Below are 22200 nucleotides of genomic sequence, written 5' to 3'. Positions count from 1 at the left end.
GGAAGTAAGGATGAAGTGCATTGTTAGCATGGGGCACCATTTGTTCAAGGATACATTGGTAGGAGATGGGATGTTGTGTATGGGAAGTGGCAAGCAGAGATGACCTGAGATGACTTCCATGGGCTGCTTCAAACTTAAGGAATAGAAATGATGGGTGACATGGAAAGAATTGTGGATTAGGTTTCTTCATGATTCTGGTCCCAACTCTTCTGCCTACTGACTGGGTAGCCTTTGGTATATAACAACATCTCTCTAGTGCTTAGTTTCTTAAGCTATACAATAAAGGGAGAGGCCTGGGTGATTGTGCAGGTCCCTTCCCACTCAATGAGAGGCTGAAAGGCTTCAGAGTGGGTGGCCTGGTATCACTGTTGTATTAGAATCCTACAATAGAAGGTGCCTTAGTCAGTCAATAAGTATTAAGCACCTATTATGTGTCTAACCTTGTCCTAGTGCTAGGAATAGAAAGAAAGGCAAAAGATAGCCCCTGCCCCCAAAGAGCTCACAGTCTAATGGAGGAAGACAAAGTAAAAGGAAAAATTGATGGGGGAGGGAGTGGTACCCAGCTCAAGAGCATGATGAAGTCCTGCAATGAGTGGGGAAAGATGGAGATGGTTGCCCTGGGAAATTATCTAGTCCAGTAACTGCATTTTACATAGGAACCTTGGGGCCCAAAATGATTTATTTACCTGAGGACATAGTTTGTATCATAATCAGGACTGGAACTTGACTCCCCTGAGCCCTAATCCAAGGGCTCTTTTTTACAATGCCATAGCTAACTTTCCTGGTATAGAATTAAAAAGGACAGGAGATTCCAGGGGGGAGCAGATTAGTATTTGATCTTTGTTTTGTTCTCTAATTTCAATTGTGCTTGATTCTTCATGATTGGCAAAGATATTGGAGTGGTTTATCATTTCCTTCTCCAAGTCATTGTAAAGATAAGAAAACTGAGGCAGATGGGGTTAAGTGACCTACTCTGAGTCACACAGTTAGTAAGTGTTTGAGATCAGATTTGAACTCAGAAAAGATGAGTCTTCCTGACTTCAGGTCCAACACTCCATCCACTGCAATGCCTAGTTACCTCTTAATCTACTCTAATCTAGAGGACACCACATATGCCTATGAAATCAAAAACTGTATTCAATGAGTTGGATACTTATCCAGATAACTACCAATTACTTAGAAGTGAGAGCTTCAATTATCTAGTTCATTCGATTACAGTTGACAGCCTGTAAGATATCTTCCAGATCTAAAATTTTGTGATCCTGGGTAATTTGGGCCTGTAATAGGACATGTAAGGACCTAAATCACTACTTTTTGAGGGGTCATTGACTCTTCTGGAGCTACTCTGCCTCTGCATGGACCCCACAGTTGATCAAGGTCTCCCTGTGTATTCAGATCTTTAAAGGTTCTAGGCAGGTTTGGGTTACCCAAATAGAGAAGACTGCATAGAGAAGTATCCCCAGATTCCTCACTTCCAATGGAGAACTACTAATTCATTCATATCCAGCTGCAAAAGCCATCTTTTCAAGGGGAGGAGGGTGTTAAGGAGGTTCTAAAAGGAGAAATGAGGTGGATAGGCCTATTTCGAGTCTATCCCAAGTAGTGAAAAGGCAAGAGACAGCCAGACAAGTGTGGGAGAGGAAACAAAGAAAGGATTTAGTGACAGGTCTGGGCAGGGAGAAGAGAATTGAACTGGGAGTAGGAGGAAATCAGCAGGGAGGTGTAGGTAGGGGTGGAGCTGTGGCAGCAGAAGGTGAGGCTCAGAGGCCCCATTCTGACATCAAGGCCTTCCTAGTTTCCAAGGAAAGGGGCATAGGGGAAGATGAAGCAGACAAGAAACAAGAATCATTGGGTGGGGTGGGGCACATAGAATCTTACAATCATAGACTCTCAAAGTTGCAAGAGACCTTGGGGAGATGAGCAGAATTTAGTTTCAGAAATGGAAAAAAAGAAAACATATATTTAGGAGGAATAGAAATAAGATCCAGAAGGTAAGTGTCAAAGTTAGAAGGGGTAAAATTCATTTAAGTCAGACACTTTCCTCCTCTGGAAACTAAATAAAATGAGAGGGTTGGAGAAGATTAATTCTAATGTTTCTTATAGATCTAAAGTCCTACCCTAAAGATAAAAAAAAGGGAGGCAGAGAGAATAAAGAACTAAAGATTAAAGGGCAGTGGGAAAAACAGAGCAGAGTAATGGTCAATTCCTAGAGAGTTGGTAGATTTTGTGCATCCCAAGGAGACAGTCAGAGACTGAGTATAGTATCTTCTAGGATAGGTGGGTGGAGGTCCTGGGAATGAGAGATATTTCAGGTGAGGTGGAAATGCAAAGATCAGTAGCCTTGATTAGAGCAAGAAACCGGGCCAATAGAGTAGAGTGGTTCTACAGGACTTGGGGAGGCTTGAGTCCAAGGGGGAGAAAGTTGAAAACTGAAGGAGATGAGGAAAAGACCCTATACAATGTTTTTAAGGAAAAGGGAGATAGGTAGAAGTTGGAAAGGCAGGAAGACAGGGAGAAGGTAAAGACTCTTGCTAGAATGAAGGCTGAGAAGACTGAAGTGCATTTTGGGGAGACAGTATGGCATTAAAGTGGGGGTGAAAGAGTGTTTTCAGCTCATCTTTCCTCAGAGAAGAAGGGATGTTAGTCTGGACTTCTGGAGAAGGTGGAGGAAGAGAAGAAAAAAGAGGAGAAAAAGGATGAAGACAAGATGAGAGATAATTTTTTAATGTGTGAAGGCAGGGTTCAGAAGTGGAGACAAGCTGTCTACTGCTCTAGGCAGAGAAATCAATTAAGAAAAAGAGGAGGAGCTGTCTGAACAGGAGATAGGAGGTCTTTTGATTCCTCTGGGGCTTTGGATGAGTCAGGGAGGGAAACTTTTCTTCCAAAAATGGTCATTTAAGGTCAGAACAGGATGAGAGGCATATAAAGGGTCTTGAACTAAGAACACACAGTCAACAGACTAATCAATGGGGAAAAGGCTTTGCAGGGAATGTCTTCCTATAATTACCTTACCTCCCCATCATGCCACTTTTGGAATGAAATGTCACAGGGGAAAGTGAGTTTGGTTTGGATGACAAGGGAAGAAAGTAGCTCCTAGATCCCATTGTCAGTCTTGGTGCTGACTTGTTTGGGACCAGAGAAAGCTAGGTTAAAATTTTAAAACTAAGTCTTCAGGGAAGTTGTATTTCCTTCATAAGTGGTGGATTATGTTCACTTAGTCCCCTATTGATGGTTTCTTCATTTGCAGAGAGAAGTGACTAGTTTCTCTAAAAGAACTATTTCTCCAAAATAGAATGTGGAATTTTCCTTGGGATTTGGAATAAGAAGGGCAGAGAGAGTGAGTAGGAGTTAAATGTTTATTTCTTCAGAGTCATCATCGATTATTATAAGATAAGCCAGAAGTTTTGGAACCAGGAAGACAAGGATTCAAAACCCACCACACAGTATATGTGTGACCCTGAGCAAGACCTTTATCCTGTGCCTCAGTTGCCTTATCTGTAAAGGGGACTGGATTCAATGGCCTCTAAGATCTCTTCCAGTTTCAAAAAGGCTATGATCTCTTTTAGGGGCAATGGAAAAATCAATGGAGCAGAGTCCTGTCTGACTTTGACATTTACAAACCTCTTTATGACCATGGGCAAGTCACAGTTTCTTTATCTACAAAATGATAATAATTACACTCATATTTCCTACCTCAAGAAGTTGTTCTGTGCAAAGTGCCTTTGCTGCATAGATAGGAGTGATTCTTGTGGCCCCCATAAGGATGGTGGTCCTATTTATGACCCTTGTTATTTCGCCCTCCATGACTTCATAGAGAAAACAAACCCTATTGCCTCTAGATTGGGTTAGGAAGGCTCAGTTTGAGTGGGAAGGCCTTTAACTCCACCCAGAAGCTCAGGCTTAGTTTAGGGATTCCCTAAAGATAGGAGACTCACTAGGGAAGTATATGTCCATCCTTCTTTCAATTGGAGGTACTACTAAAAAAGAGGGCTTATAAGATTAACTCAGAGCTAGTATCTGCTTGGGTGTCCTGGCTCTCTAATAGCAATATCCAGCTATACATAAAGTATTAGACTTGGAAAGACCCTTAGAAGTAATTTGAACAAAAAGAGAATAATTTGATTTAACTACTTCCCTCCTCACTTTGTAGATGAAGTAAAAGGCCCAGAGAGGTTGTGACTTGCCCAGAACCACACAGCTAGTTGGTTACGGCTCTAGAACTCTAACCCAGGTCTCTTGACTCCTAGTCCAGAACTTTCTAATGTCTCCCAACCTCGAACCATTTCTATCAGTCCAATGGGTACCTTTTTTTTTACTTTTGTGACCAGGTGAATGGGCTCATCTCTAGGCCAGGAGAAACAACCAAAGGACTATTTTGACCTTTGGGCTTTCTAGGAGGTCTTAGGACCTCTTTGTCTAACCAAAGAGAAAGATAATCTTCAATACTTTCCCCACTTTCCTACCATGTTGCTTCTTTCCTGGGGATAAGTGAAGTGAGGCTAAATTCCTTTAAACTGGTTTTAGCCAAATCAACTTCCAGCTCCCTGTATATACCATTCCTTTAATAGCCTCTGTCCCAAATTGCCTCTTTTTTAGGGTGCTTCCTTCTTTTCCTTTCAAAATCTCAGAACTCTTCAAATATCAGCTCAAGTGCCACTCCAAACAAGAGGCCTTATTTGATTTCCCTAGCAGTTAGGGCTCTGTTCTGCACTCTCCCCAACTAATTTGTATTTATTTTGTATATTTTTTAATCTGTAGAGTATTGAAAGCTCCTTTAGGGCAAAGACTATTTCCTGCCTGCATTTGTGCCACCTAGCTTAGTGCCTGGCACATTGAAAGCCCTAGATAAAGATTGTTGAAACCCCTTCTCTTACCTAGTGAGGTTGCCCAGTTTCTCCTTCCTCTTCTTGGTTTGCATCTCCTGTCTCCCAAGGTCTCTAAGAACAACTAGGAACAAGGCTCTGAGCTAGCCTTGGCTAGAGGACTCAGACAATTATTCACATTTCCATAGTGTATTGAGATTTACAAAGCCCTTTCCTCACTGCAACACTGAGAGTTGGGTATTGTAAGCATTCTTATAACCATTTCATAACTGGAAACTGAATCTCAGAGAGGTCCAGAACTTGCCAGTAGGACAAAGCTAGTAACTCTCAGAGCTGGGGTTTGAACAGGTGCCTGGGGATTCAAAGTTCAACAGCCTTCCTACCACAGAAGCTGAGGAAAGGCTAGAGATAAGATAATCTTCACAGTGATCTATAGCTTCCTGATTGGATAATCACTTTCCTCTTTCTCACTGGTTTTCCCAGCCCCCTGGGCTCCTTCTTGCCCAAAGAAAGCTTCAGCCACTGTCAGATCTAGTCTCTCTGATCTCTCTCTGTAATTGGCCTCTTGGCTTTGGCTCCTGTCATTTGTGGGTAGGAGTTCTGATCCCAGTCAGAGTCTCTAATGGCTCTTTGTTGGCCAAAGGCCAATTAACATTCCTAGTGGTTTTTGACTTCCTTGGCTATCTGGTTCCATGGACAACCTGGTAAAGGACATGGGGTGGGGATAGGGGAGGGAGCCCTATATACCCAGGTTCAAATTATTTCTCTACCTTTGGAGAGTGAGTCAGGACAACTCTAGGAGACTTGGTCTCTCAGTTTATTAAACTGGGACATTCATATTCACTCAGTCCCCACTATCTTTGTGCTTTGAGATTCTCCAGAAAAAGTCCCCATTAGAACAAGAGGATTTGCTCCTGATTTTGATTACCTGGGCTATTCCCCCTGCAGTAGGGTTGATGCCTGAGGAGTGAGCTAATGGAACACCTCTACATGTCCCAGAAGGACATGTAGACACAAGTGAGCCCAGGTGCACCCTTGATCCAATATCATGGGAATAGAGGGGGAGATCTTCCACCTTAACTCCAGGCTCTAGTGGCCTACCCCTGCTCCCTTAGTCAGGGCCCTAATTAATTCTTCTCATATTCTTCCATCAGCCCCTTTTCCCTCCTGGCTCCGCCATCTAGCCCTTCTCCCTTCCCAGGTTGAAGGAAAAAGGTGCCGATTCCATCAAAACTGAGGTTCTGCTTGTTCAGGCAGAGTCCTCAGCAGCAGTATCAGTCTCAGGACCTGCTTGCAACACTCACCAAACACCATTCCACAATTATATGAAAGACTGTTATTGCTTCTGGGACACTCCCTGGGCTGGGTTAGACTGGGCTGGGTACCCCATCATACAAGCCCATTCTGACCTGACAAGATAGATGCTTTCCTCCTGGAAAATGGCCCAGGTCCTCTTAAAGGAGCAGAAGCCACCTATTCAGAAATGCCCCAGGTGGCAAGTTGGGTGAAGGTGGAGGGGCAGTGGGGGGGAAGAGAGAGCTGAGCCCATAATATTTACTTTCTATAAAGTTTACTTGATCTTCTAATAAATCTGCTTCAGATCTGAAGAAGTAGTTGGTTCTTTATGGAAGATGCCTCCTGCTCTCCCCATGGAAGCAAACTTCTATTGTTCTTTAAGTGGCTAAGAGGCTGATAAGACTGAAGAACAGAAGTTTTCTACTACTCATTCAATTATAATTTATTAACCACGTATGCTGGGCACTGTACTAATCTCCAAGGATTGAAGAAAGGCACCCCCTAAAAAGCCAGTTCCTACTTTCAAGGATCTCATGGTCTAATAGAGCAGACAACATCATACCCCCAAAACCACCCAAACTATTGTTCAAACAAGATCCATACAAGATTGATTGGAAGTGGTTTCTGAGGGAAGGCACTAAGATTAAAGAAGACTGGGTAAGACTTGCAGAGGGTAGGATGTTAGCAGAGACCAAAACAATCCAAAGACTATATTTACATAACACTTTATAGATTGAGTTAAGCACTGAGCTTCATTTATAGGGAGTGAGTATCCTATTTTTCAGATGAAACAGGTTTAGACAGATGAAGAGACTTACCAATGATTTATAGGATTACAGAGTTAAGAATTGGGAGGACCCTAGAGATTCATTTGGCCCAGTGCTTTTATTTGACAAATGAGAAAAATGGAGCTTTCCGTACTATCATAGAAGTAGAGGTAGAAGGACCAGATAATTCATACAATATAACCATAGACTCAAGGAGCTAGTTTTAGACCATAGGTCATAAGACCATGAATTTGGAACTGTGATGAACCTTAGTGACTTTTTAGTCCAATTTTCATTTACCCCCTCCATTCCCTTTTATAGATGAAGAACTGAAGTCTAGCAAGGTTAAGTCATTTGAGTTTGCACCAGTATTAAGTAGAGAGCTAAAATTTGAACCCGTGTCTAAAGTCTTGACCAGTACTCTTGTCCATGTCCTGTGCTGTGTGACTCATTATACAAGGCTGCAGTCTTTTCTGTACCCTATATCTGGTGGTACCTCTAGAACTTATCTCCAATATGTCCATTCCCCCTACTCTTAGAACATCTAAGTCAGAAGTGGGTTTAAAAAACTGTTTATCAGCAATTAAGGAAAAAAGGAAAAATATAGAAAAATAGCATTAGAGAAATACAGACTCTAAACATCCTTCCCAGAACATCCTAGTCTGGAACATTTTAATGAATCAATTTAAGATTAATCAGTTCAATTCAAACCATTTCCATCCTGGGTAATTCTGGATAGGGAGCAGAGTATGATGGAGTAGTTAGATGGCATGGTGGATAGAGTACTGGGCCTGAAGTCAAGAAGACTCATCTTCCTGAGGTCAAATCTGATCTTGGACCCTTACTTGCTGGGTTTCCTTGGGCAAGTCACTTAACTCTGTTTTCCTCAGTTTCCTCATTTGACAAATGAGCTGAAGAAGGAAATTGTTTACCACTCCAGTATCATTGCCAAGAAAACTCAAATGAAGCATTTGATATGACTCCAGGACATACTGGAAAGAACACTGGTTTTAGAGTCAGAGGGTCAGCATTCAAATCCTGTCTCTTATATGACCTTTATGATTTTGGTCAAGATATATAACTAACTTTTAGCGCTCAGTGTATCATAAAGAAATTGCACTAGGCAGTCTTTGAGATCCCTTCCAGATATAGACCTATGCCATGTAGATTGACCATTGTGAATTTGGGAGGAACGTCTGTAGCTATACATGCCCTACCTTTTCCTTTTCTATTTAGGATGCCACTGGACTCTGTGTTATTTTCTCAGCAATCCTCCTTTGTTAGTGGCTCTTATTTATTTCTAGGTGTAAAATGTTCTGGTGTCAGGAATCTGCCATATTAATATATCTCCACCCACTTCTCCAGAGTGACAGCTGACCCAGGTGTCCTCCCTAGCATCCTCCAGGGTAACAGTGTTTCTATAGATACCACACATATACAAAATATCAGCACTTCAACTAACCCCTCCCTGCTTTAGTAGCCTATTTCATGAGTTTTTACTTTGCCTAAATGATCTGTGATTTCCTCAACAGGGAATCCTTTCTGTGGGAACTCCCTTACCAACCAGTTCAAGACTAAGTTCACAGATACTGGGACCTTGACAGAGGCAGATAGAGGTCAAGTGACTTGTTCAGGGTCACATAGGTGGTTAGTGTCTGGGTTGGAATTTGAGTCTTCTTGCTGCCAAACTCTTCATATGTTGCTTCCTGAGGCTAAAACACTTATTAAGTACCATAGTGAAGTGGAAAGAGTGCTGATTTTGGTTGCTGATGATCTGTGTTTCAATCTTGCCACTTATTACATTTTTGATCTTGCATGAGGTTCTGAGACTCAGTTTTTCCACTTGGAAAATGAAGCTTAGATCAGTAAGTGTCAAACTCAACTAGAAATAGGGCCACTAAATGCATCCTTACTGGTTGTTTATTGACTAAGAAAGCAGTGTATTAACATTATTTATGTTCTGTTGTATTTTTATTTATTCTGTTGAATATTTCCCAATTATATTTTAGTCTGGTTTAGCTGTACTGTGGAGTGTGGAAGGCAGCCAGTTTGATATTTCTGGTTTAGATGACCTCCACAGTTTTATTTATCCCTAAATCCATGATCCCCTGATATGACGGCTAGCCTTCAGCTGGTGAGATCTCTAAACTGTTCAAATCCATGCCAGTTCACTGACACCATTAGAAATCCTTCTGAATTATTAGGGCTTGGAGAACCTTAAACCACGTTGATTGCCAGCATACTCCAGGATCCATCTCTGTCATGTGATAATGAAGCATCCAAAAGAAAGCTTCATTGGAGAATGTCAGTAAATTAAAAGATAAAAAGGTAGGATTAATCCATCTAAACTATATAAATAAATCCCCCTTTTCCCCTGAGCTTAAGTGAAGAAGATGGCCTGCTCTTTTATTGCAGAGACCTGAGGTTTACTTGCCCCCTTTCTTCCACCTTCAATCCAAATGTAGCATACTTTCAGAGAACATATTAATCTTTCAAATAATCAGAAGCCTTTATTTCACTACTTTCTCTTTTTCCTACTTTACAGACAGAGCTGTCTTTGCAAAAGGAACAATTGCAGCTGAAGATAATTGAGATTGAAGATGAAGCTGAGAAGTGGCAAAAAGAACGGGACCGGATTAAGGTGACTAGACTTTATAGTATCTTTCCTCTTACATTCCTTTTACTCCACCCAAAGTCTGGGGTTTTCCCTAGGTTCCCTTTGGCTCAGGGGAAGGAGGTAACTTTGGCTGGTTGCTCCACTTGGAATTATCAATCCTTGGTTTCTTTGCCCAGTTACTCCTTAGTGCTTACCAGGTTCTTCCCTTTATATATTCCTTCTGGCTTCTCCATATTTGGTTATTTCTAGTGTAGAGGTAGGTTCTTGACTACTTTATTCTTGACTAAGCCTTATAAGCAGGTTCCATAAGTGAATATGATGAATGTGATGCTCATGAATATGATGGATCAGCTAGTCTTCCCCAGTGGACACTGCCCAGTTACTAAGTACCTGTTACTCTAGTAACCAGGTCATTTTGTGTCTGCATATTGGAAGTGGGGAAGGAGAAGAAAATAGACTGGTATTATAAGGAACCTCCTTTCCTTGAGCTAACACAGACTAATGGTAGAGTTCTGAAAACTGATGAATAAGCCTAGTGTGTTGGACAAAGGCAATCTACCAACTAGGATAGTCTGCCTGTGGGCAAACAAAAATTGACTGCAGATGAGATTGGCAATAGCTGACCATTCTTGGTAAGATCAATTATTCCACTTGGGGACAATGAAAACACCTTGGTCCCTATTTCTAGGAACTTTGTGATGGGATGCCCTGGTGATTTGTTCAAACTGAAGTCTTCTCTTTTCTTGTTCTCTCCCTATTCCCCTGCTCCAGAGCTTTACCACCAATGAAAAAGCCATCCTGGAGCAGAACTTCCGTGACTTAGTTAGGGACCTTGAAAAACAGAGGGATGAAGTTAGGGCAGCACTGGAGCAGCGGGAACAGGATGCTGTGGATCAGGTGAAGGTGATCGTGGATGCACTAGATGAGAGAGCCAAAATGCTACAAGAGGATAAGCATACCAGAGATCAGTTGCAAAGTATCAGTGACTCAGTGTTGTTCCTTCAGGTAATCTGTCTTATCTACCCATCCATCCACTCATTTACCCATCCACCCTTCCATCCACCCATCCACCCACCCATCCATCCATCCATCCATCCATCCATCCATCCATCCACCTATATATAATTGTTGGTTCCTCCCACGTGTTTTGCATTGAGCTGTGCACTACTGGGAATACAGAAGATGTTGAAAGGGGTTTATGAATTCCTTAAGGACCTAAGTTTTACATATAGGAAAGAATTAGAGAACAATATAAGAAAATACATATTAAATGATAAACTATATGTTTTAGAAGAATATATGCCCTAAGGATTGAGAGAGGAGAAAGTGGACCTGATAACTGGAGACCAAGAAGATAGGGTGATGCTTCTCATTTTATAAATGGGAAAACTATAAACAGAAGTTCACTGACTTTTTATGGTCAATCAGCTCATTGGTGGCAGCACAAGATCTAGAGCTCAGTTCTTTTCTTTAGACCATAAAGATATCTGTGTGATATGGTGAAAAGAGTGATAGATTTGTCATGTCACTGGGTTTGACTCCCAGTTCTATATTTTAATCCTTAGGGCAAGTCATTTAACTTCACTGAGCAGCTAAATGGCACAGGTTGTTGTTGTTGTTGTTCAGTCATGCTTGACTCTTCATGACCTTATTTAGGGTTTTCTTGGCACAGATACTGGAGTAATTTATAATTTCCTTCTTCAACACATTTTGCAGATGAGGAAACTGAGGAAAACTGGTTCAAGTGACTTTCCCAGGGTCACACAACTAGCAAGTATCTAGAATTGAACTCATGAAGATGAATTTTCCTGACTCCAGGTCTGGCACTCTATTCACTGTACCACCCAGCTGCCTAAAATGGCACAAGAGTTGAGTTCAAATCTGGCCTCAGATATTGACTAGCTGTGTGTGTTCCTGGACAAGTTACTTAAACCATGTATGTCTCCATTTCCTCAACTGTGAAATGGGAATAATAATAGTACTAATCTCTTGGGGTTGTGAGAATCAAATAGAATATTTGTAAGGAATGTTGAACAGTTTCTGGCACAAAATCAGGTACTTGTTCCCTTCTGAGTCTCAGTTTAATCTGAAAATTAACTATTTGAACCAAATGACTTCTAAGGTCTATCATCCTATAGCCTTTGTATCCTTGGGTGTGTCTCCCCACCTTCCTGAGTCTCAGTTTCCTCATTTGTAAAGTGGTAGAGTCAGTCTCAATGGTTTCTAGGAAACTTCTAGCTCTAAAACCTCTGATTCTCTCACCTTCTCCTTGAGATGATATGAAGATAAGTCTCTGACCCACAGACCACTTACTGGCTTCCTTCTGGTCCTTCTCATCTCCAGGAATTTGGGGCGCTGATGAGCAATTACTCACTTCCTCCACCTCTGCCTGCATACCGTGTCTTGTTGGAAGGAGAAGGCCTGGGTCAATCGCTGGGTAACTTCAAGGATGATCTACTCAATGTGTGCATGAGACACGTGGAGAAGATGTGCAAAGCAGACCTGAGTCGGAACTTCATTGAAAGGAATCATATGGAGAATGGTAGGTCACAGACTGGGAAGAAGGCTTCGGGGTTCCTTTGTCCACCCAATAGAGACTCGTCCTTCTCTCTGATCCAGAAAGAAATAAATAGAAACTCAGACAGCCTTCTCCTGCACAAATAGGTCACCCACACTCTGATTGATTTGTTTTTGAAATGGATTGGTTTAACATATAGAATAGAACAGAACAGAATAGACAGACAGACCAAACAGACAGACAGACAGATAGAGAGATAAATGGATGGATAGATGAATAGAGAGACAGATAGATGGATTGATAGGATAGGTAGAAGGACAGATGATAAAGAGATAGATGTATAGAAAGGCAGAAAAATAAATTGATAAATGAATAAATGTATGAATGGATAGATAAAAGGATGATAGTTTTATAGTCATATAAAAAGAGAGTCAGCTGTGGTATCAAGGTATTGAGAGAGCTGGCCTTGATGCCAGCACAACCTGGTTTCAGGTCCCATCTCTGATCCATACAAGCCATGTGACCTTTGGTGAATTATTTATTTTTCAGGGCTCTAGGCAGTTCTCAAGACTGTTAAGTTGGAAAGATGCTGCCTAATTGAAGTAATAGAGGGAGTTTTCTCTCCTGGGTAGCTCCCTATACTAATTAAATTATAGGTTCACATCCATGACTCCAAACTGCAAAACTTAAGATTTCTGGAACACACATTCATATTTAATGCTTATATATGCCCACATGTTGATATGGGTATATATATATATATATATATATATATATATATATATATATATATATATACATATATGCATATATATATGTATATATATTAGCTTTAAAAAGACAAAGATATCATAAGTGAGAACTATCTAGGCCACAGATAGATAAATAATGTCACAAACTTGGACAGACTTTGAGGGATAATGAAGACTAGAAGGGACAGGTGTGCAATGGTCCATGAGATCACAAAGAGTTGAACATGACTAAATGATTGAGCATAGCTTCCTGCCAAGTCATCCATACAGCACAGGGTTAAGCCAAGGGAATGTAAATGGTAGATTTTAGATTCTCCACATCAATTTATTAGGCAGCAACCAGCAGCCACAGGGATGCTGCCACTCCCATGGAGCCAGTCAAGTTGCCATTGGTGATCTGTGTGGATGCACACTTGTTGACTATAATAATACATGATCTCATTGTATCCTCACAATCCTATGAAGAAGATACTACTATCTTTAATTAGTAAATGAAGAAAATGAGACATGGAGAAGTTGAGTAACTTGCTTATGGTCACACAAATAATGAAGATCAGAGGTGGGCTTTAGCTCTATGTCTCTCCTGGCTCCATGTATAATACTTATCCCAGGACACTGCTACCCCAACATGATGACTCATCTGACAATATAAGTTGAAATAAATTTCGCACAGCTTCTGTCCTTGGCTATAGAGGAAAGAGCTGAGGATGGCAGGCCAAACTTATCTTGAGAACTCAAAAGTTTCTGTAGAATTGTATCTGAGTCATTCTCATCGCCAGTTGAGATCACTTGGACCATGTCTCAGCAAGCCCTGGTCCTATAACTTGAAAAATGTCTCCAATGGAGGAACTGTTTTATTTATTTTTTTAAAATCTGTAATATACTAGTATCCTCAGTCTTGAAGCTCTTGTGTTTTCCTCTAGTCTTCATGCCCAAATTTCCTACTCTAAACCCTAATGTTATGCCTCTGATGAGGGGGTTTAATTTGATGGATGTTCTTGACAGAGCCATAGGTAGGAATTTTGGTGCCTGGAACAAATGTGAGTGAGGAAAAATGGAGCTCAGCTGGAGGACAGGAAAAGCATGGGATATCATCTTGGCTTAGGTGTACTTACTTCACTGATAATCTTAGGTTTCTCCCATGAAAAGCATAGCATAGATCTTCAAAAATGAGAGCAAAACAACACAGACTGGTTGTATAGTTTTGCTAAAAAAGGGATCCCTTCCCCAAAGAAGCTGCTATGCCTGTAGTCAGTGATTTCCAGTTCTTGGTTCTCCATCATCAGGAAGAGGTGGAAGCTGGGGAGGAGCAAGTATGAGGTGATATGGCAGGAAGTCAGCCTCATGGCAAAGATATGTGTCAGCAACAAGGACAGGGAAACAGGATAACTACACACAGTCAGGCAGTGTGCTATGTGGCCAGTATAGGATTGCAGTGATCAGAGACATTGGACTTCTCTTATATCATTGCCCTGTGGAAAAGGCCCAATTTCTCCATCCTAGTTATGGTTCTAGCTGTTGAATTGATCCTGTTATTATTTTTTCCTCTAGCTGTGCATGCCCAGAAAGAAAATGGTTGACCTCTGTTGTCTGCTAGCAAGGTAGAGGACCAGATTCTATGTGGGCTGGGTTTAAGATAAGGTGAGGGATGATGATATGCAGGAGGCTTGGGTTTGAGGACTGAGATAACTTGTCAGTGAATGAATTACTGTGAAATGAATCCTCCTAAGTGCTAAGGAACTCATTAATATGTGACTCATTTCTCAGGCACAGATTATGGAGGTGGCAGCGGAGCGCCATGTTCCCAACAATGATTTGCAAACATCAGCTTAGATCTGGGTTTGCCCTGTGAGATCTGGGTCTGGCCTAGTCCTTGGTGGAGGCAGGCGGTGCCTGGAGGACGCAAAAGAAAAGCCAGGGACCCATTCCCAAGCTGGCCCATTTTGTAGGTCAAGGTTGATGACTCTTCCTCTACCAGGTGTGGTTCCTTTAAGCCTAGTGGGAGAAGGGGAATGTTGCTGATGTCAATGCCTCAGCCTTAGGCTGGGGTGGTTCCCTTACTAGGGTTTATTTCTCCTCATCAGTAGTTCTTTGTCCAGATAAAGGTTGGGGACTTTTTAGGATCATAAGGTCTGATAGAGACCTTAAAGACCACTGCATGATGGAAGTCCCTGGCAAGGAGGTTCTGAGTTAGCCATAGGAACAAGTCTCTAACTCTCTTCTGATCAGCAAGAGTCCTTGATGTTCCATGGAAGAAAGGGGGATTGTTTCTCACTGGCAGCTCCCTGATTGACATAGGATATCACTGAGTCACAGTCTCCCCATGGTCTAATGCAGGAGTCAAGGGGGGATCAGGAATAGATTTCTCCTGAGAGATGGTATTAAGGATAAAATGGACAAATTCTCAGACCTAAACTTTTTCTTTTTTTTTCATTTTTCATTTTTGTTTTTTCTCTAATATCATGTAAAAACAATTTAAAAAAAACATGTTTTAAAGTTTTGAGTTCCAAATTCTAGACCTTGCTCCTTTCTCTTCCCCCTCCCTGAAATGGTAAGCAATTTGATAATGGCTATGCATGTTCAATCATGCAAAACATTTCCATATTAGTCATTTCATGGAAGAAAACTCAAACAGAACCACCCCCCCCCAAAAAAAAAGAAAAAGGAAAGAGGAAAACAGAATGCTTTAGTCTATATTCAAACACCATCAGTTCTTTCTCTGGAGGGCAGATAGAATTTTTCATCATGAGTTCTAAGGGATTGTCTTGGATTGTTGTATTCCTAAATCATTCACTATTGTTTATTATATAATATTACCATTATTATGTGCAATGTTCTCCTGGTTCTGCTCATTTCACTTTGCAACAATTCAAGTAAATCTTTCCAGGTTTTTCTGAAAGCATTCCTCTCATCATTTTTTTATAATATAATACTGTTCTATCATAATCATATTCACAATTTATTCAGCCACTCCCCCAGTTAATGACCATTACCTCAATTTCCAGTTCTTAGCCTCTACAAAAAAGAACAGCAATAAATATTTTTGTTCAAATATAATCTAAACTTTCTGAGGTATTCTTCTGAGAGCAGTTCCTTACACCCAACTTGGCCCAAGATTCTCTTGGTAAACCTAAATTAACCTTAGGCTCCAGGGGGAAGAGAAAAGGAAGAAGATATTTAGGATGAAAGAAAAGGTAGAAGAAAGGAATAGGGTGGATAAATGAATGAAAAAGCCAAGTGCCTCATATTCTAATTGGCATGAATTAGGAGACCTGTCAGTGTTTATAACATTACAAATCAAGAAACTCATTTCTCTTCCTAGGATGCTTGATGGGAGTCTAAATCTTTAAGGTTAAGATCGTGATTTTTTCCACTTTTGGGCATATTTCATGGATCCCTTTGGCCATCTGAAGAAGTCTCATATTGTTAAATGCATGGAATAAAATACATATGAGGACAAAGTTAAATTGAAATAGATGTATATTTTTCCTATCCAAGTTCACAGACACTTTGAAATCTATCAATGGACCCTTTGGGGGGTTTTAGAATCTTAAATTAAGACTTTCTGTTGTAGGCTCAGGCATTCTATTGTTGTTCAGTCATTTTTTCAGTCATGTCTGACTCTTTGTGACTGGAGTGGTCTGCCATTTCTTCTTCCATTTCATTTCATAGATGAGGAAATTGAGGGAAACAGAGATAAGTGGCTTATTTAGGCTCACATAATAGTAACTATCTGAGACCAGATTTGAACTTAGAAAAATGAGTTTTCCTGACTCCAGGTCTGGCATTCTTTAGAGTAAGACTTGGGGACTTAGTTATATAGGACCCTAGGTCATAATAATAGCTCAAATTTATAAGAGAGGCAACTAAGTGATATACAGTGAATAGAATCATTAGACTTGGAGTCAGGAAGATCTGAGTACAAAACCTCCTTCAGTTCATATTAATTGTATGACCCTGGGCAAGTTATCTGATCTTAGTCTTAATTTCCTCATCTATAAAGTGGAAATAATAATAGCATCTACCTCACAGAGTAGTGCAGATCAAATGAGATAATATTTATAGAGTACTGCAAATTTGACCATATGATATAAATGGCATTGAAAGGAAAGTTAGGTATCATAGTGGATTGTATGCTGGACCTAGAGTCAGAAAGACCATATGCGTCATCTCCATGAATTCAAAGTAATCCTCAGGTACTTAATAGCTGATGACTCTGGGTAATCCTGTTTGCCTTAGGTTCTTCATCTTTACAATAAACTGGAGAAAAAAATGGCAGACCATTCCAGTATCTTTGTGAAGAAAACTATAAATGGGGTCATTAAGAGTTGGAAATGACTGAAGAACAATTTTTATTAATGAATGGAACAGTGTGACATAGAGGAAAGAAGGAAGGGAGGGAGGGAGGGAGGGAGGGAAGGAGGGCGGGAAGGAGGGAGGAAGGAAGGAAGAATAGAAGGGGTTTGAAAGAAGGAAGGAAAAAGGAAGGACAAAAATAAGAAAGGGAGGGGAAACAAATATGTATTGAAATCCTGCCACATTCTGGGCACTAACTTTACAATATCTCCTTTCTTCCTCACAAAAACCCTCAGAGGTAGGTGTTATTATTAATGTCTCTGTTAAAACCTCATCTGTAAAATGAAGAAGTAGTAAGATAACTTCTAAGTCTAAAGCTATAATCCTAAAAATAAACAATTCATTTTGTACCAAGAAATCCAAAGAAAATTTGCATGTTCTTGATTACAGTGAGACAAGTCAAGAAAGCACAAGGAAGCTTGTTGGAGAGGAAGACATTAGGAGGCCCAAATCAAGTCCTAGGGTCAGCACTTACTAGCTATGAAATCTTGGACAAGTGACTTCTGTCTGAGCCTCAGTTTCCTCAGTCATAAAATAGTAGTGACAGTATTTGCACTGCTCACCTCCTAGGATGGTTGTAAGGAAAGTACTTTATAAATGTGAGTGTTCTTGAGAACTATGAACTGTGAGTTTTTCCATGGGAACCCACTCAGTCTCCTGGAAACATAGACTGAAGTGCCCGTGTTGTCACTGGTGATGAGGTTGTGATGTCTATGCTTCAAAGATCTGGGAATTTGTTGCATTGGGCCAACTCTCCTTGTCCTTCCTTCCTTTAATCATGCTGTGGCCAAAAAAATAGTGCTGATCTGGGAGATGATGCTTTCTGAGCTTGGTCAGACCAGTTCTTTGTTATCAGACAGTAGCATCTTTCCAGTTAGTGGCATAGGACCTGCATGGGCCATGCTACCTGAGCTTAATTTTATCTCCAGACCTCCAGACCACAGAAAACCTTAAATTCCCTCAGACTGGGATCTTGGTTTCCTGAGGCTAATCCATCGCAAGTCCAGGGTCCTCTTTCCATTCCACTCAGTGACCCTGCCTTAGCCCTCTGTTGATCCACTCTTGTCTTTTTTCCCCAGGGGATCATCGCTTCATGAACAACTATGCGTCTGATTGGGGTCAGTCAGATACCATGAAGAGATATTCCATGTACCTTAATCCTAAGGGTAAGAAGCAACTTTATTCATTTACTTTGTGGGATTGTGAACACATTGGTGGCAACTTCACACCTCCTGGCCTTGGCCTTCTAGGTTTTCCTACCTCCAGATGTTTCCCTTTCAATCTCTCATTCCACCAACTTCCATTCCTAGGATAGCTTCACATTATTCTGTGGCTCCAAGCATGCATAAAAGACTTGGCCTGGGTCTGGACCTTGGTAAAATAAGCTAAAGTCTGACTGCTCCTAGTTCTTCTTTGGAATCAGTTACTGGTTGCCTTTAGTTTCAGGACTCTCCTTTTGCTATTTTTGAAACTCTCCTGTCTATTTTGAAGTTAGGTAAAAAAACCTTTGACCTTGGATCCCTGGGTTCTGTTGGCCAGGTTATCCTTAATTACCTTTCCCTCTTGTTCTTTCTCTTGCAACTGGTCACACTATTCTGGCTTCTATTTCCTCTTTAGCTCTAAATGAACACATTCCAGGTTATTATAATGTGTTTCATAGGGATTTTTCACAAGAGAAAAGAAAACATAAAAACCCATAAAGGTAAGGTAATTAGTAGTGTGTATTAAAGAAAGCAACCAAGTCCCAGCATGGCTAGGGATTAAACTTTCTAAGACTGTTTATCTCATGCCCAGTTCTTCATACCTTCTTGCCCCTTGACTCTCTCTAAGCCTCTAACCTCATGCCAGTTTCCATACCCTACTGGCCAAAAAAAGACTGAGTTTTCCTGGCCAGAATACTGTGAGTGAGGATTCTTCTTTCTTGGCTGTCTGGATCAAGCTGATTTGTCCTTTCCAAAATTCAGTGGTTATACTTCAAGTCCAATCAGAGAATCTCTAGTTTCTTTATTCTACCCACATTATTGCCTTGTTTCTGACTTCTCAGCCTCTCCTTCCCAACCACAAGAAAATGTGCAAATAAACACAGATTTTGTTCTATCCACTCACCTTGCAAATCAGAATAAAAATTCACAAAAGAGACTACTAAAACCTTTCTGTACTCTCATAAGAATTTGTTTTTGTAATGTCATCACCCCTCTTGGCTAGGAAAACCTTCCTCCTCCTCCTTTGATAACTATTACTGGGGCTCAGTTTGGTTCCACTGTTTGTGACCCTGTTTGGAGTTTTCTTGGTAAAGAAATTGGAGTGGTTTGCCATTTCTTTCTTTAGATCATTTTACAGATGTGGAAACTGAGACAAGCAGGGTTAAATGACTCACCCAGGGTCACACAGCTAAGGTTGGATTTGAACTCACAAAGTTAAGTTCTATAACACCACCCAACTTCTACCTCTTTGATAATCCTTGGTGCCAAGTCAACAAATCTCAGTGCCAGGAGATTATTCAGTTCAAATCCCCCCATATTAGAGATGAGGAAACTGAGAACTAGAGAGATGATGTGATCAGTACAAGGTCACACAGCAAGTTAGTGGTAAAAGTGGAACTAAAACCTAAGTTAGCTGAGTACTGTTCTCAGAGTGAGGGGATTTGGATCTTAATCTTGGTTCAGTCCCTTCCTTCCTGTGTGATCTCTGCGCCACAAGTGCCTCATCTGTAAGATGAATGGATTGGACATGATCCTTTCTCTTCCTCCCCTAGAAGATAGGAGTCAAATTTCCCTCTTCCTCCATATTTCCTCAAGACTGGACTCCCTTTATATGCAGATAACAAGACCAGGTTTTCAGAGGGCCGACCACTGGTAGGTGTTCCTTCCACTTCTTCCACCCTCCATCTTCTGCTTGTTGATGGGAATTTCCCTGGCTCAGGGGATCATTTCTTGCCTTCTTGGGCTCCCACCTCCCCACAACTGGTCCATCACAATTCTTTCTTATGCCCCAAATGTCCCATCATACCACTGAGAGGACACCATCCTCCTTCACATAGAGAATGCAGGGGAGGGAGTTAAGGTTCAGTCACAAAAGGGAAGTCCAATGAATGAGTATTTTCCTCTTTGATGCCCATGGACATTTGGATTCAGCTTCCTTTCCTAGAGTAGGGGCCCTGCCCAGCTGGAAGAACAGCATCTGGGCTATGTGAGGACTGATTGAGGGTGGCAGCAATGAGGGAAGGGCCTCACCTTCACATTCCTATCTTGTGCCAACCCTGAGCTCACCTTCCAGCAGATGGTTATACTAGCTTCCTGCACCTTACAAGGGGAGGAGATGACATAGAGTAACCTGACCCAAGCCTCTACATGCAGTCTTCCTGGCATCTGAGTCTCCTGCCTGGATGGACCTGTTCTCGGCTCCAACAGTCTCTTCCTAGCTAGTTCTTCAGGGACTTGTCCCTGAAACCTTTGACACTGGTCCCTGTGGGCTTTTCTTCTATGCTAGGAAGTGATAGTTTCTATTTACATCATCTCTAGAATTTTCTTTAGCTTGGGAAGGGGAGAAACTAGGTGAGGCTTTCTTGTTTTAGTAGGAAAAATGATTGACTCAAGTGATATGGAAACACAGAAATCACAAGATTCAAAAATAGGAAGATTTTAGTCCAGAGACTTAGACATGGAGAAGGGAACTGACTTATCTACAAGTTGCATTGTATTGTTGGGATTTGAACTCAGATCCTTAGTCTCTAAATTCAATGTTCTTTCTGTTATTCTACCCCGATGTTTCTGCTGCTAAGTAGCAGTATGACCTTAAACAATGCTCTTTTAGGTTACAGTTTTCCCAGTTGTAAAACTAGGTGGGGGGGGGGACAGATTAGGTGATCTCTAAGACCCTTCCACCTTTAAATTCTATGATCCTATTTTATGGCTCTGTGACTTGTTCAGTCTGAGAGGAATGGACAACTGAGCATCTTAAAAATGTCCCGCAAGCAGTGTACTTGGCTAGAGCAGCAATTCTATATTGGGAAGCAACAAGAAATGAAGGATATAGAGATAAGAGAGAGATAGTCTATGAAGCAGCTAGGTGATTCAGCAAATAGGGGCTTGGAGTCAGGAAGGTCTGAGTTCAAATCCAACTCCAGACACTTAATAGCTGTGTCATCCTGGGTAAATCACCTGACCTCTGTTTGATTCAGTTTTCTCATCTGCAAAATGGGAACAATAATGGTGACCCACAGTAGGCTCTACTACTACTACTACTACTACTACTACTACTACTACTATTACTGATAAAGACTTCCCTGAGTTCAAATCTTTCTGACACTTGTGATGACAAGCCAGTCATTTCACTTTTCTCAGACTCATATAATAACAATATCAACTTCATAGGACTCTTGTGAGAATTACATGAGATAAAATCTTTAAAGCACTTTGAATACCTTAAAGTGGTACAGAAATGTTAGCTATATATCACATATCATATATAATAAGCATTTTTGATATATACCTAATTTCATTGTCATTATTTTGGGTGGGGGGGCAGAGCAAGATGTCCAGTGTCCTTCTATGACCATTATTTTCATGATATGGAAAACTACTCTAGACACAAAGCAAGATGTGCCCATATCTTTAGCTTTTGGCACTTAACAGGTGATCCTGACCAGGAACGTCATGACTCAGATATCCTCTATCTTGAACTTTCTGATAGAGGTAAATTTACACAGTAAATTACACAGAATCACTAACCTTATAGACCAACCTCTACTTGGAAAGAAATTCCTTCTAGCCATCCAAGTGGTCATCCAACTTCTGCTAAGACCTCCAGAATAGGGAGCCTTCCCTTTCCTAAGATAATTCACTTCATTGTGGGAGAGCTTCAATATGGAGCAAGTTTGTCCTTAAAGGCACCTCACCATTCCTTCCTTCTTTCCCCCTTCTGTTTCATATACAACCAATAGAAGGCTTTCCCCTTGAAGAGCCTGGTGTCTAAAGTGTGAATTGATCAAACTTAAGGTAGCACTTGTGCTGAAGGTTTTTCATTCTAATAGGAGACACTGAATTATTTCAAGTTGTTTTAGGATCTGCTC

General features: G+C 41.0%; 1 protein-coding gene across 3 annotated transcripts in view; it reads left to right on the top strand.

Annotated features, from left to right (window-relative positions):
* TRIM29 (tripartite motif containing 29) overlaps window positions 1-22200 on the top strand; it is a 47537-nt gene that overhangs the window by 7200 nt on the left and 18137 nt on the right. For all 3 annotated transcript variants that reach the window (XM_074215273.1, XM_074215272.1, XM_074215274.1), the window contains exons 2-5: window positions 9432-9527; window positions 10275-10508; window positions 11847-12045; window positions 18209-18295. In XM_074215273.1, the coding sequence (XP_074071374.1) occupies window positions 9432-9527; window positions 10275-10508; window positions 11847-12045; window positions 18209-18295 (616 nt within the window). The remainder of the gene's footprint in view (window positions 1-9431; window positions 9528-10274; window positions 10509-11846; window positions 12046-18208; window positions 18296-22200) is intronic.

This window comes from Macrotis lagotis, chromosome 1, assembly GCF_037893015.1.
Source record: "Macrotis lagotis isolate mMagLag1 chromosome 1, bilby.v1.9.chrom.fasta, whole genome shotgun sequence".
NCBI classification, from domain to species: domain Eukaryota; kingdom Metazoa; phylum Chordata; class Mammalia; order Peramelemorphia; family Peramelidae; genus Macrotis; species Macrotis lagotis.
This window is presented reverse-complemented; position numbering and strand designations above follow the sequence as displayed.